Raw genomic sequence first — 14,362 nt, 5'->3', positions numbered from 1 at the left:
TGGATGGAGGAATTCCCCTTTAGGGGCCGGATATCAGATCCATCACAATTGGTTGGATGGACTGTTTATCAGAGTACATCCGGGGACAATCTTTCTAGTGATTGGTGAGCGTGGAGGCGGGGTTAAGCGATATCAGCACTTCCATTCGGGGCTCGGGCTGTCCATTTGGTGTCGTACAGGGTGCGGGCTCGAGAGGAGGCGATTACTGATTGGTTGAGTGGGCTGAAAAAAGCTGAAGGGTCGGCCCCCACCGTGCGGCGATTGGCGGGCTTGAGGGCGTCAGAGGCGGTGTCGGAGGAGGCGTTGGCTTCAGAGATGGCCGTGAGCGAGAGGAGGGGGCTCGCCCGCGGGAGCCCCGCGCAGTGGGGGAAGCGGCTACTTCTGCTGCTGCTGTTAGGCGGTTGCTCTGGGCGCATCCACCGGCTGACGCTGACGGTGAGTGCCGCCGCGCGGCGGTCTGGGGTGTGGGTCGCAGCTTTGGCCCGGAAAAGCCCCTGGCTTGGAGTGGTTTCGTCCGGATGGAGCGGTCCGGCGCCCCCCGCTTCCAGGTCCGGAGTGGTCTCGTCCGAGGAGCCCCCTCGGTCCTCCTGTTGGAGTTGCCTGGCCCGCCGCGCTGTAGTCGTGCCCCGCCCACCGGGGGGGGGGGTTCATCTCCGGAGACGGCGGACTCTGAGTCCTCTAAATTCTTGGGATTGCTTTGGGGACGCTAGGGACCCTTGACACCACCCAGGGAAGTCCCTGGGGGTTCTAGAATAGGGTCCTCTGGGTACTCACTGGGATCTTGGGGGCTCAGTTGGAATCTAAACATTTTCCGGGAGGTGAGGGCCAGGCACCCCAAGATGCGTAACTCTGCTCTCCGGGTGATGCTTACCCAATAGGGAGACTTACAGGTATCCCAGACTTTCGAATCCTGGACTCTCCGAACAGTGGCCAGAGGATCCGGAGCCACCCTGTCCCTGCCTGGGATTAAGGTTATGGCCTCCAGAGCTGGCCCTCTCAACCTCTCCCGTCACCCTTTGGACCTGTCCTAAATATAGAGATACCCAGAGGGGCCCGAAGCCCTTGGGGGAACCTCATGCTAGAGCCCTGGGGCTGGGCTGGTGGGAAGTCTGAGGTGCCTCTGCCTTCTTGGTCTCTGGCAGGGGGAGAAGCGAGCAGACATCCAGCTGAACAGCTTTGGCTTCTACACCAACGGCTCTCTGGAGGTGGACCTGAGCCTCCTGCGGCTGGGCCTCCAGGAGACAGATGAGAAAGCCCCATTGGTGAGGGGCTTTGAGGAGTTTGCTGGAGGAGGGAGAGGTGCACAAGTTTCTGAGCTCCGCCCCCCTCCCCCCGCCCCAATTCTGGATTCACATCCTAGCTCTGCCTCTCACCCATATGATCTTGGGCAAGTCCCTTGATCTCTCTGAGCCTGTTTCCTCATGTGTAACTTGGGAATAATAATTTCTCATGCAGTACGTGCCAGGCACTGAGCTGGGGGGAGGGGAGCCTACCAGTGAACAAGACAGCCCCAGTTCCTGCAGTCGAAATGAGAAGTTAGTGTTTATTGAACACCCGCTGGGTACCAGGTACCATGCAAATCTATTTCCATGAGTCTGTTCTGTCATAGCCACCTCTCAGAGATGCTGTGAAAATATTACACCTGTAAAGCCAATTTTACAGGTGTTTACACAGACTCAGGGGCATGTGGCTTACTCAGAGTCCAAGAGCCTGGATGTATATCCAAGTGTGTTGGCTTCCAGAGCCCAAGGCAGGGAGCCATGAACATTCTATTTAATTTATTTTTTACATCAACATTTTAAATGGGGGGAAACAGGGTGGGTAGGTCGAGGACCAGCGAAGGTCTCCCTGGGGAAGTGACATCCCAGTCAAGGGGCAAGGATGGTTAGGAGTTAAAGGAAGAGGGTTGGGGGACTGGGGGCAGATGGGAAAAGTCAGTGAAGTGAGTGAACACGGAATCTCACGCTTAGTAGGCTTTGAGGAAATTCGAGGTTACGTTACTATTGCCACTGATAGAGGTGGCTTGGAGGTCCCTGCTGGTGTCCCTCACATCATCTCTTTTTCTTGCCAGGTGGGGTTCAGTCTGACCCGTATTCGATCTGGCAGTGTTCCTTCCTATTCAGTGAGTGGAGGGGGCAGAGGTGGAGGGGGGGAGGGGGGGAGTGTGGAGGGGCAGGGGTGGTGGAAGGGCAGGATGGTCTGTCAGCATCTGGAACCCAAAGATCCCTGTCCTTTCCCAGAGAGGGGAGCAGGGAGAGACCCTCCCTTGCCCGGGTGGATGGGGAGGAAGGCAGAGTGAGGCTGGACCAGTGGGAGGGGGTGACGAAGGCTCCCTGCTGCCCACTCTCCAGAGCCGGGACCCTCACGACTGTCCTCTCCGGAAAAACAGTAGCAACCTTCTGGCTGTCTTCCTCATCAACACCAAGGATCTGCAGTGAGTTGGAGGGCTGGTGGCTCCCCTAAAGATCCATTATTGGGGTTTCCCTGGTTGTGCTACCCACATGAGCTGATCAGGTGGAATCAGAACCAGCCAGAAAGAACCGTGACTCCTTTGGAGAAAGCCACTCGCTTTTTTTTTTTTCGGCCGCACCATGTGGCTTGTGGGATCTTGGTTCCCAGACCAGGGATTGAACCCGGGCCCTCGGCAGTGAAAGCACTGAATCATAACCACTGGGCCACCAGGGAATTCCTGTCACTCGCTTTTTAATTTTGCCTTCAAGCCTTCTGATTATGGGAGGGAGAGAGGGAAGGAGTGCCCAGGCAGTATTAGGGTCTCAAGGCAGAAGACCCAACACAGAGGGGTGTTGTGAGAATTAATACAAGTCATTTGTGCGTGTAGGATGCACCCTGTGCGCCAGGCAGCATCCTGGGATCTTTACTGGTGTTAACTCATTGACTGCTCAGACTGTTATTATCCCCATTCTAAAGATGAAAAAACTGAGGCTGAAAACTGGGATTTGAACCCAGGGTCCAAAGATACTCTGTTGCCTCTCTGTATGTACAGCATTTGCTTTTTAAATAGTGTGTACTTCAGTAGAATGAGTGACTTAATGTCACAGGAAGTGACAACTAGTCCTCGGTACAGGCAGCTCAGGGATGCAGCAGCCATCTTGATGGGTGGTGGCCAAATGCTGCAACTTGGGGACCACTGATGGAGCCCGACGCTGAGCCCCAGAGGGCCCGAGGGGCCCTTGAGTCCCTCAGCAGAGCAGGTGTGCCTGACCCCAGCCTTCAGCCTCCCAGCCTCATCCCACAGGGTCCAGGTACGAAAGTATGGGGAACAGAAGAAGCTGTTCATCTCTCCCGGGCTCCTCCCCGAAGCGCCCTCCGAACCAGAGCTCCCGAAGTCAGAGCACAGGGTCAACCCCAAGGTGGATGGCGGTGAGTCAGGGTGGCCGTGCGGGCATGGAGGGGCGGGTGGGCAGGGCCGCTCCACACGTCCCGCCCATCATTCTGCTGTCTGTCTATCTCTAAAGTCACCTGCTTGCCCCTGGCAGGGACCACTACTGCACCCAACAAGGCCAAGTTGAAACCCACAGGGTCACAAGCCGACCAGCAGGTATGGGGAAGCCAGGGCAGGAGGGAGGAAGCCCCGCCCCCAGGCGGGGCCAGCTGATGCTCCATGGAGGTCCTCTGTCCCCTCAGGGCATTGGTGGAAAGGACCAGGACCTGGTGTTGGGCCTGGGCCATCTCAACAACTCCTACAATTTCAGTGTGAGTGTCCGGGGGTGCCTGCAGCCCCTCCCCTCCACAGAGCGGGGACCACCCATGCTGAGGCCTCCTCTCCCCTCTGTCTGCCCCACCGCCCAGTTCCACGTGGTGATCGGCTCGAGGGCCGAGGAAGGCCAGTACAACCTCAACTTCCACAACTGCTACAACTCGGTGCCGGGCCGGGAGCAGCCGTTCGACATCACGGTGAGCAGGGGTGAGGAGGGTGGGCAGCAGGTTCGCGGAGCGCTCACTGCAGGCCAGGTACTCCGTGCCCATTTGGGAGACGGGAAGACTGAGGCTCAGAAACAGGGAGTCGGCCAGGGAGAGAGCGGGAGAGCCGCAGACTCACACTCAGGGCCCCGCAAGTCTGGAGCTAGCGCGCGATCCCCCTGCCCACCGCTGTCCCCTCCCCAGGTAATGATCCGGGAGAAGAACCCCGAGGGCTTCCTGTCGGCCGCGGAAATCCCCCTCTTCAAGCTGTACATGGTCATGTCCGCCTGCTTCCTGGCCTCCGGCATCTTCTGGGTGTCCATCCTCTGCAAGAACACGTAATGCCTTTGCCCCTGGGGGTTCCCCACCTCCCCTCATCACACCTTCCCACTCCTACCCCTGACTGATGCCCTCCCACTCTCTCCTGTCCCCGACCCCGCTGCCAGGTACAACGTCTTCAAGATCCACTGGCTCATGGCAGCCCTGGCTTTCACCAAGAGCGTCTCTCTCCTCTTCCACAGTGTGAGAGCCTTGGGCCGGGAGCAGGATGGGGTGGGCTGGGGTGTCAGGGGCCAGGAAAAAGCCCCTACAAGCCACTCCTCAAATCTCTGCAGACCCTGGGCTTGGGAGTTCCATTTGTCCATACATTTGTCCATCCATTTTATCACCGTGGCCGGCTGTGCATCCAGTCCTGTCCAGCTGTGACCGCCCACCTTTCAGTCTGACTGTCTGTGGGTCCAGCTATGAGTGTCCACCGGGCTGATTGTCTAACTGTGCATCCACCCGACTGTGACCTTCCCTCCATTGTCAAGGCTGTGACTGTCCAGCCATCTGTCCGGCCGCCGTTCTGGCTGTGACTGTCCCTTTCTCAGTCCACTCACCATCCTGATCGTGACCTTCTGTTCAGTCCACTTCCTGGCCACCCATCCGACAGTGACTGTCGGTGTTCCCAAACCACCACCATCTCCATCCCCCCGTCCATCCGTCTGACTGTCCATCCGTCCATCCACCTCCAGATCAACTACTACTTCATCAACAGCCAGGGCCACCCCATCGAGGGCCTCGCTGTCATGCACTACATCACGCATCTGTGAGTGCCCTTCTCTGCCGGGGGCAGGCGGCGGGCAGGGGAGGCGGGCCCCCGAGTCTCACCACAGCCCCTGCCCGCCTCCGCCAGGCTGAAGGGCGCCCTCCTCTTCATCACTATCGCCTTGATCGGCTCCGGCTGGGCCTTCATCAAGTACATCCTGTCCGACAAGGAGAAGAAGGTGTTCGGGATCGTGATCTCGCTGCAGGTGCACATGGAGGCCCCAGGGTGGGCAGGTGGACACGAGTGCAGGCTGGGCCCACCCACCCCACCCACCCCACCCCCGCCCCGCAGGTCCTGGCCAACGTGGCCTACATTGTCATCGAGTCCCGTGAGGAGGGCACCAGCGACTACGGCGTCTGGAAGGAGATCCTCTTTCTGGTGGACCTCATCTGCTGCGGCGCCATCCTCTTCCCCGTGGTCTGGTGAGGACCCCCACCCGACCCCCTCCCCTGCAGGCACGGGTGGAGGCAGTGCTGACTGCCCCCCACATCACCCACTCGTTCCCAGGTCCATCCGGCATCTCCAGGACACGTCTGGCACTGATGGGAAGGGTGAGCTGTGCCCTCGGCCCTCGGCCTGCTCCTGGTCCCTCTTGCTGACCCCTGGATGCCCCTTCCATCCCCTCTGACTGCCTTTTCCTGCCTTTCCACCCCCTCACCATCCTGGGACATCCCCCTCCACGCTATGCCCCTGAGACACTCACCCCAATGTCCTCCTGTCCACAGCCTTTCTCCACCCTGTCCCCTTCGTCCTGCCCCCCGCCTCCTTCCCTTGACCCCCACTCTCTGTGCCTACCCCTCAGTGGCAGTGAACCTGGCCAAGCTGAAGCTTTTCCGGCATTACTACGTCATGGTAGGAGCCCTGTGCTCACTCGGGAAGTTTGGGAGGGGAAACAACCAGCCCACTGGCACACCCACCCTAACCCCTCCATCTGCAGTCCCCCGGAGCCCCGCCCTCTGCCCATAATCCCCGGCCCCCCTCCCCAGGCATCCCCAGTGGTCCCTCAGCCCTGTGCCCACCCGTGTCCCTGCAGGTCATCTGCTACATCTACTTCACACGGATCATCGCCATCCTGCTGCGGGTGGCCGTGCCTTTCCAGTGGCAGTGGCTGTACCAGGTGAGCACTGAGGCCCCAGGTGGGGCGGAGGGTGGCCCAGACAGTGGAGGTGGAGGTGGGGGCCTGTACCTGACACTCCCACTCTGCCCCCTTGGCCCCCAGCTCTTGGTGGAGGGCTCCACTCTCGCCTTCTTCGTGCTCACGGGCTACAAGTTCCAGCCCACAAGGGATAACCCGTACCTGCAGCTGCCCCAGGAGGACGAGGAGGACGAGGAGGACGAGGAGGATGTGCAGATGAAGCAAGTGTGAGCCCTCGGGCTGGGGTGGGTGGGGCTTGGGCAGCAAGGGGCCTGGAGGGCGGGGCTGTGGGGGCAGGTGGGTGGAGCCTGGGGCGGGGCCAAGAGGCTCTGGGGTAGGTGTGGTGGGCTGAATGGGCGGGGCCTGGCTCCCCTCGGCTCACGGATTATCTCCCTAACTGTCTGCCTGCAGAATGACCGATTCTGGGTTCCGGGAAGGCCTGTCCAAAGTCAACAAAACGACCAGCAGGCGAGAGCTGTTGTGATCATGTCCCTGCCTCGGACACTCCTTCATCCCCCTTCATCCCCATCTCTTCACACATTCCCTGCTCCGGCTTCTCCCAAAGAGCGTGTGGGGAGGAGGGGGCCAGTGCTCACAAGGCATCCACCTCCCTGGGACCTGAGTTCCTGGAGCCCATTCAGAAGAAGACAGACAGCCCCCCTCCCTCACAGATGTTGAGCACCCTGTCCCCACTTGCAACTGTACAATAATGACCGATCTGTTTTGCTACTCCAGTTTCTTGCCTTTCTGGGGATTGAGAGCTAATGCAGGGGTTTGAAATTGAGAGATCCTTTGGGGGCACGGGGCGGGGAGAGGTTGCAGTATCCATTGCTTTGCACATTCAATAAATGTTAATTGAGCGACCACTGCGTGCCGGGCCCTGTGCCGGGTCCTGAAGACAGAGCAGTGATCGGCTGCTTGGCCGTGCGGGCATGGAGGGGCGGGTGGGCAGGGCCCAACACTCAAGGTGTCACCAGACAGTTCCATCACAGGGCCCTGACCCAGCCTGGGGAATCAGAGGTGAGCAGAGAGAGTGGGGAAAGACGCAGGCCCAGATGAGGGGACAGCGTGTGCAAAGACTGGAGGGGAGAAAAAAAATGGTGATTGGGTGACTCCTAAGTGGCTCAGGCTGAGTGCTGTATTCTAAGGCTTCTATTCTAAGGCTTCCAGGGTCTTTAACTCTTGAAAAGCTTATGAGGCACAGAAAGGCTATGTAACTTGCCCAAGGTAACACAGCAAACAAGTTGTTAGAAGGCTCAGGACTCAAAAACACCAACAGTCTGGTTCCAGAGCTGCGTGCACTGCCCCTCTGCACCTAGCCTCCCTGCCACCAAGCCTCTTGACCTTGCCCCCATTTGCTGTGTGACTGTTAAGTGGTTTAACCTCTCTGTTTCCTTGCATGTAAAATGGAGACCCCATAGAGTTGAGCATCACACATGATAATGGGAGTCTGGCTCAGCACAGTGCCCTGCAACACAGCTGACCTTTCATGGATTTCTCTGAACCTTGAGGAGTTCAGATTAGAGATGCACCTGGTCACACACCTGCACGCACACCTGTGGGCAGACCACCACGATGCATTTCTTCCCCCGCCCCACTTCACTCTTTAACTAGAACGCTCTGAACCTATTTTGGAGCTCTGAAAAATACTCCTTGGTGGGGACCACAGGCATGGGCCAGGGGGAGGGAATCAGGCTGGGGTCAAGGCTTCCTGCAAGCGGAAATGTGTCTAACTAGGGCCCAGATGAATATATAGCCCAGCCAGACAAAGAAGGAAGTGGGAAGGCATTGCAGACTGAGGAAATTATGCAGCAAGGCAATGCCCAGAATAGCTTGCAACCTCCACTGCAGGTCTGGCTTGGCCAGTGGGAGGGCAAGAGCAGCTGGCAGAAGCCTAAAAGCACGCAGACACACTTGGACTTGATTCTGGGGCCCACGGGAGCCAAGGAAGAGTTTAGAGCAGGGCGGGACGTGGTAGTACAGGGATGGCGTTTTACACCACGTGCATGCTGGGGTGGGCAGTAATGGCTCTCCCAAGTTGTCCCCGCCCTAATCCCCAGAGCCTGTGACTATGTTCCCTTACATGACAGGAGGCACTTGGCAGGTGTGATTCAATTAAGGATCTTAGAATGAGGGATGATTCTGGATTATTCGAGTGGGTGCGTTGTCATTACAAGGGTCCTTTTAAGAGGGAGGCGGGGGCTTCCCTGGTGGCGCAGTGGTTGAGAGGCCGTCTGCTGATGCAGGGGACACGGGTTCGTGCCCCAGTCTGGGAAGATCCCACATGCCACAGAGCCTGTGCTCCGCAACGGGAGAGGCCACAACAGTGAGAGGCCCGCGTACAGCAAAAAAAAAAAAAAAAAAGAGGGAGATGGGAGGGTCAGGATCAGAGAATGAGATGTGATGCTGTAAACAGGCTAGTGTGATGTGCTTTGAAGATGGAAGAAGGGGCCACTAGCCACTAGCCACTAGCCCCTAGAAGCTGGAAAAACCCAGGAACGGATTCTCCCCTAGAGCCTCCAGAAGAAACACAGCCCTACTGACAGCTCAGTTTCAGACTTCTGCCCTGCAGAACTGCAGCATAATAAATGTATTGTTTTCCAGTGTTTTTGTTTGTTTGGTTGGTTTTGTTTTTTTTGGCCCAGCGGCCATGGATCACGGGCCCAGCCGCTCCGCGGCATGTGGACCAGGGCACGAACCCGTGTCCCCTGCCTCGGCAGGCGGACTCTCAACCACTGCGCCACCAGGGAAGCCCAATAAATGTCTTGTTTTAAGCCACCAGGGCTGTGATCATCTGTTATAGCAGCAGTCAGAAACTCATATGGTTTAGGAGCACAAACTCTGGAGCCCAGCTGCCAGGTTCAAATCTCAGTTCTTACCAGCTAGAGGATCTTGGGCAAGTGGCCAAAGCCCTCAGTTTCTTTATCTGTAAAACGGGGATAGTAATAGCACCTAAGGCATCTGGAATAAACAAGTTAGGTGCATAAAATCGTTAAGATGCTGTCGCTGAGATGTTCACAGTCATTAGCGCATATTCCTGTATCATGCATCGTAATTTTATAGAAAGAATGCAAAGGTGTGTTTTAGAAAATAAATGCCCAGTTGCTGTGGACTAGATGACCTGGAAGAGGTGAGTTTACAGCAAGGAGGCTGGGGCCTTAGGGATGGAGAGAAAGGATGGGTTGGGAGAGACAGCCTAGGGGTCACAGGGCTGCTCACAGGGGATGGATGAGGGAGAGGGAGGAAGCGGGGGGTGGGGGGGGGAACTCTGGCTTGGAGGCCCGGAGGGACTGTCACCGAAATAAGACAAGAGAGAAGAGGAGCAGGTGTTAGTAAAAATAAAATTCAAGTACATTGTGCGCTGGCCATGTGCTGGGCACTGGACTCAGCTTGCCTGATGCCACGTGCTGTCACCCCAAGACTCAGAGGGAGGTTCCATGGTTGTGAATGTCTAATTTACAGATGAGGAATCGAGGCTGGGAGAAGGCAGAGCTGCAGTCAAAACCTCTGGCCCGGAATTCCCTGGTGGTCCAGTGGATAGGACTCTGCATTCTCACTGCGGTGTCCTGGGTTCGATCCCTGGTCGGGGAACTAAGATCCCACAAGCCCTGCTGCTCAGCCCAAAAAAAAAAAAAGGGTCCCTGGTGCCCAGGCCTCTGCTATGCTGTGTGAGGTGGTGGAGGGAAGGAGCCAGAGGGCAAGTGGATGGGTTTAATCAGGTCAAGGTTAACCACACGTTAATGAGTAATGAGTTGGGAAGGGGAAGTCCAGGCTGCTGGTGGGGCAGGGAGCTGGATGGCGGGGGTGGTTGGAAGCAGGGCCTGGCTCTGGGTCCTGGAGGAAGATTCTGAGAAAGCAGTATAGCACCCATCCTGGAACCGGCGGGGGTCGTGGGGGGGGGGGGGAGGGGGGTCTCTGCTGCTCCCTGGCGTGGCGGCGCCTGTATGGGGAAAGGGTGGAGATGGGGTACAACCGGGAGATAACGGCACTGAGGCAGGTGCAGGGGAGGGGAAGGGGGTACCTGGGCTCCCCCCACCTAGAAATCATGCCCATTTTTCCCTTTATTCTCTCTTTGCACCCCAGCTAGGGTTGCCAGACAAAATACAGGATGCCCAGTTAAATTTGAATTTCAGGTAAATAACAAATAGTTTGTCGGTATGAGTTTCCTAGAGGGAATTCCCTGGCGGTCCAGTGGTTAGGACTCCGCGTTTCCAGGGCAGGGGGCCTGGGTTTGATCCCTGGTCGGGGAACTAAGATCCCGCAAGCGGAGTGGCACAGCCAAAGAAAAAAGAGTCTCCTAGATATCCCACTTAGAACCTGCCCAGCAGCCTCACTCTCCCTCCTTCTCTCTCTCCCCTGCTGGCTTATCTTGCCCGCCATCCCCCTCCCAAACTTCTGGGCGCAAATGCCCATTCCCCAGGAAAAAGCCTGGTTTCCTTCCCTTCCAGGAGACCTTGGTCCATTTTCACCTCCATCCCTCTGGTCAATTCTTGGAGGTCATGGGCAGGACCCTTCCCAGACCTCCACCACCATGGCCATGAGCCTTCTCTCCAAGCCCAGGGCTCCAAGCCATCTGTGTTCCCTTAATTGTCAAAACAGCAGGAACTACCATCAGTCCCATTGCTCAGATGTACTAACAGAGGCTCTGGGGTAGGAGCAGCCAGGCTTGCAGGGAGACCGAGGCCAGCAGGAATTCCTTCTCAAGGTTGTTAAATCACAACCCTGAATGCTTTAAGGATATAATGAAACCAGGAGACTGGGTGGGTATTTTGGTGGGGGGAAAAGGGAGGAAGATAAATATTGGGGTTTGGGGGAATCCTAGCAGGTGGCCCCTTCCCAGTTTCAGAAGTGGAACCCCATATCTGGAAAGTAAGCAGGTGTTTGCCTCACCCGCCTCCTCTTCCAAAGAAAGGGTGTCGCAATCAAAGCAGACACAAGCCAGGTTTGTTCTACTGCTCCACGCCACCCCCTACTTGGTGCACGGGGGCATGACCAGGAAAATGGCACGGTTTACAGGAAATCAGAGTGAGGTCCCCGTTAACCCCTTCAAGGAAGCTTTGGAAAACAGCCCTCCAGGGGTCTGGATCCCCCATCAACACACCATCCCCCTCCGACACCTGACTTCACATCCCCCCTTCCGCCAGATGCCCAACTTAAAATCAAATTAAAATGACACCGAGGCAAAAATACAAAGTTTTGCCAATATGCCCTCAAGGGGAGGCCATGAGGAAATTGGCGATTCTGTGCAGGGCCAGCAAGTATGCAAATCAATATAATTATGGAGGAGAACTTAGCGGTATCTAGCAAGATTACTGTTGCACGCAGGCTTTGATCCAGAATTATCTCTTCTCGTTGCGGTAAGAACACTTTGAAGTTGCTGCTGTTATAACCCTACTTTACAGGAGGAAACTGAGGCTCAGGTGGTTATCAGTAAGTTGCCCAAAGTTTACCACTTAATAATTGTGAGAGCTGGAAATAATGCAAGCTCAAGATTACTCCCTGGAGGGAGTGTGGTTTTGTAACAATAGGAAGTCTGTCTGTCCACCAGTCTGGTTACTTCCACACAATGTAATACTAGGCAGTTGCCTGTAAGAACAAGGAAGCTCTCTGAGCACTGATATTAAACAATGTCTAAGGTAAATTGTTTATGAAACAGCAAAAGGTGTAACCCAGGAGACCAGAAGAAAGAGTGTGTAGAGCTTTGCTGATGTTTGCTTTTAAAACGTGTGAACATTTGTAAACACATAAGATACCTCTGGAAAGAAACACAAGATTTGGTTACATGGTCATGTCTGAGACCCTGATGGCTAGCGATAGGAGCAGGAGGAAGGTTATTTTTAGATGCGGAACCATAGGAGTATGCAAAAAGTTAAATACATTTTTTAATAATAATAATAATATGCTAAGAGGTTGCTGATGTAACACAAAAGCTAGCCATGGGACTTTCCTCAATTATGACTTTTATAAACCATCACAGCCACTCAGGCCTCTTTTTTTTTTTTTTTTTGGCCACAGCTTGAGGCATGGGGGAATCTCAATTCCCCGACCAGGGCTTGAACCCGTGACCCCTGCAGTGGAAGTGCAGGGTCTTACCCACTGGACCGCCAGGGAAGTCCCACTACTCAGGTTTCTTGATGAGAGGAGGTGAAGGTAGCTCCAGGCTCTCCTTGCCCTAGAAAACATTCTTACCTGGATGGTGAGCTCCTACACATACTTCAAAGCCCAGCTGAAATGTCCCCTCCTCCAAGAAGCCTTCCCTGATCCCCCAAGAAGCTGAGTTCTTCTCCACTGGGGAAGGCACTCCATGGGGCTACGAGCTTTGGTGCTGGACTCTGTCCCCCACCCCCACCCCAGCATGGAAGATTCTAGAAGTGGGACTCCAGCTGCCAGCATAGAGATGGACTCACAGGGAGGGTTTGGTGAATAAATGCACAGCCAAAAGTGGACTGAGGATCAGGCCCACATATCTGGGGTGGGGGGGGCCCCTCTGTCCTCAATTTTCCTCTACTACCAAGTGGGTGTGACAGGGAAAGATCCCTGTTCACCAGCTGGCCTTGACCCTGAGGGAGCCCAGGGCAGGAGGCTGTTGTGTTCCTATTGCAGGAGGACATGCCCTCGGGTTACTTACCCCAAGTTCATGCTGCCCCACAGACTGAAAAACTTAGTAAATACTATTGAGAAATCTGGGGCAGTACCAGGGAGTGGGGAGCCCATGGGGAGTGGAGGGCTGGGCTGAGGAGGGAGAAAGGCGGGAGCTAGATAAAAGGCAGCCTCCAGCAAGCTCTGCTCACTCCTCCCCCTGCCCCTCTGTCTCTCTGTCCCTCCGTCCCTCTGTCCCTTCACTGTCCTGGCACCATGCATCCTACCTCGGGTCCCAGTCTGCTGCTGCTGCTGGCCAGTCTCCCCCTGGCCCTGGGGGACCCCATGTGAGTAGTCACAGCCCGACCCCAAACAAGGCTGCTTCTGAGATGGGAGTGGGCATTTGTGGGTACAGGTCCCTGCAAGTTTAGGGCGCATGCGCGGTGTTGGGTGATTCTGTGGACGGGAAGTTTGGACTTCATAGGATCTGGGAGTTTGTAGTTTCAGGATTTAAGCGTTTAGGGATTTCGTATGGGTGTATGTGAATGAGGAGGTGGAGTTGGCTGTATTTATAGGTCTGGGGTGCTAGAGGTTTAGGGAGAAGTTTAGGGTGTTCCAGGGTTGGGTGTTTAGAGACTTGGGGTGTTTAAAGATTTAGGGGTCAGGGCTCCCAGAGTTGGTGGTTTTGATTTGAAGGTTCAGGAGTTGATGGGATTTGAAGCCCCTGAGCTGTCTGCCGGTCACCAGATCCCCTGTGGGAACAGGGGCTGGGGCAGAGCGCTAACCGGATAGGGCTGGCATCTCGGGCTTCAGGCATGACAGCTCCATGCCCTGTGCTCCCCTCTGGCAGGTATTCCATGATCACCCCCAACATCCTGCGTCTGGAGAGCGAGGAGACGGTGGTGCTGGAGGCCCACGAAGGGAAAGGGAATATACCAGTCGCCGTCACTGTCCACGACTTCCCGTCCAAGAAACAAGTGCTGTCCAGCGAAAACACCGAGCTGAACAGTGCCAATGGCTACCTGGGCACCGTCACCATAAAGGTGGGCACGCACGGGTAGCCCAGCCCCGCTGACACCCCACCCCCTCTTTGAGCGCTCCGGCTGCTGAGCCCCTCCTCCCTCTCTGAGCCCCACCCACTCTATCTGAGCCCGGCCCCTTCTGTCTGAGTCTCCTCCCCATTCTGAGCCCCTCCCCTCTCTGAATCTCCGCCCCTTTTGAGTCCCTCCCTTTGCTGAGCCCCTCCCGCTGCTTCTTCCAGTGCCTTCTCTGAGGTGCCTCCACCTTTTTTTTTAAACTTTTTATTTTATATTGGGGTAGAGTTGATTAACAATGCTGTGATAATTTCAGGTGTACAGCAAAGTGATTCAGTGATACATATACCTGTATATATTCTTTTTCAAGTTCTTTTCCCATTTAGGTTGTTACATAATATTGACCAGAGTTCCCTGTGCTATACATAGCCCCCTTATCTCTCTCAACTCCACCCCCTTCCAAGCAGGACCATCTCTGAGCCCCCCTCCATTTCTGAGCCCCTCCTCTCCAAGCCCCTCCCCCTCTAAGCCCTCTCTCCCTTCAGAGCCCCTCCCCTCTCTGAGTCTCCTCCTCTTTCGGAGTCCCCTTCCCGTTCTGAGCCC

General features: G+C 55.9%; 2 protein-coding genes across 3 annotated transcripts in view; both read left to right on the top strand.

Annotated features, from left to right (window-relative positions):
- Positions 1 to 302: 302 nt before the first annotated feature.
- On the top strand, positions 303 to 6,875 carry GPR108 (G protein-coupled receptor 108). 2 transcript variants are annotated; one of them, XM_082835863.1, is made up of 18 exons: positions 303 to 435; positions 1,143 to 1,262; positions 2,072 to 2,122; positions 2,352 to 2,434; positions 3,257 to 3,381; positions 3,498 to 3,559; positions 3,646 to 3,714; positions 3,811 to 3,915; positions 4,126 to 4,259; positions 4,368 to 4,443; positions 4,938 to 5,011; positions 5,099 to 5,216; positions 5,303 to 5,433; positions 5,519 to 5,562; positions 5,814 to 5,863; positions 6,045 to 6,128; positions 6,231 to 6,367; positions 6,558 to 6,875. In XM_082835863.1, the coding sequence occupies exons 1-18, from the start codon at positions 316 to 318 to the stop codon at positions 6,628 to 6,630; spliced, it is 1,656 nt and encodes a 551-aa protein (XP_082691989.1). In that variant the 5' UTR covers positions 303 to 315; the 3' UTR covers positions 6,631 to 6,875. The 2 variants fall into 2 exon arrangements, with proteins under 2 accessions (XP_082691989.1, XP_082691988.1); XM_082835862.1 differs by having other exon boundaries at positions 6,231 to 6,373.
- Positions 6,876 to 12,920: 6,045 nt separating this feature from the next.
- Positions 12,921 to 14,362, top strand: part of C3 (complement C3) — a 34,853-nt gene continuing 33,411 nt past the window's right edge. Inside the window, exons 1-2 of the mRNA XM_082836826.1 lie at positions 12,921 to 13,072; positions 13,576 to 13,768. Of these exons, the coding sequence (XP_082692952.1) occupies positions 13,002 to 13,072; positions 13,576 to 13,768 (264 nt within the window). The 5' untranslated portion in view covers positions 12,921 to 13,001. The remainder of the gene's footprint in view (positions 13,073 to 13,575; positions 13,769 to 14,362) is intronic.

This window comes from Leucopleurus acutus, assembly GCF_964270905.1.
Source record: "Leucopleurus acutus genome assembly, chromosome: 3".
Lineage (NCBI taxonomy): Eukaryota > Metazoa > Chordata > Mammalia > Artiodactyla > Delphinidae > Leucopleurus > Leucopleurus acutus.
Note: the sequence above shows the minus strand (reverse complement) of the source record. Positions and strands in the feature narration are given on the sequence as shown.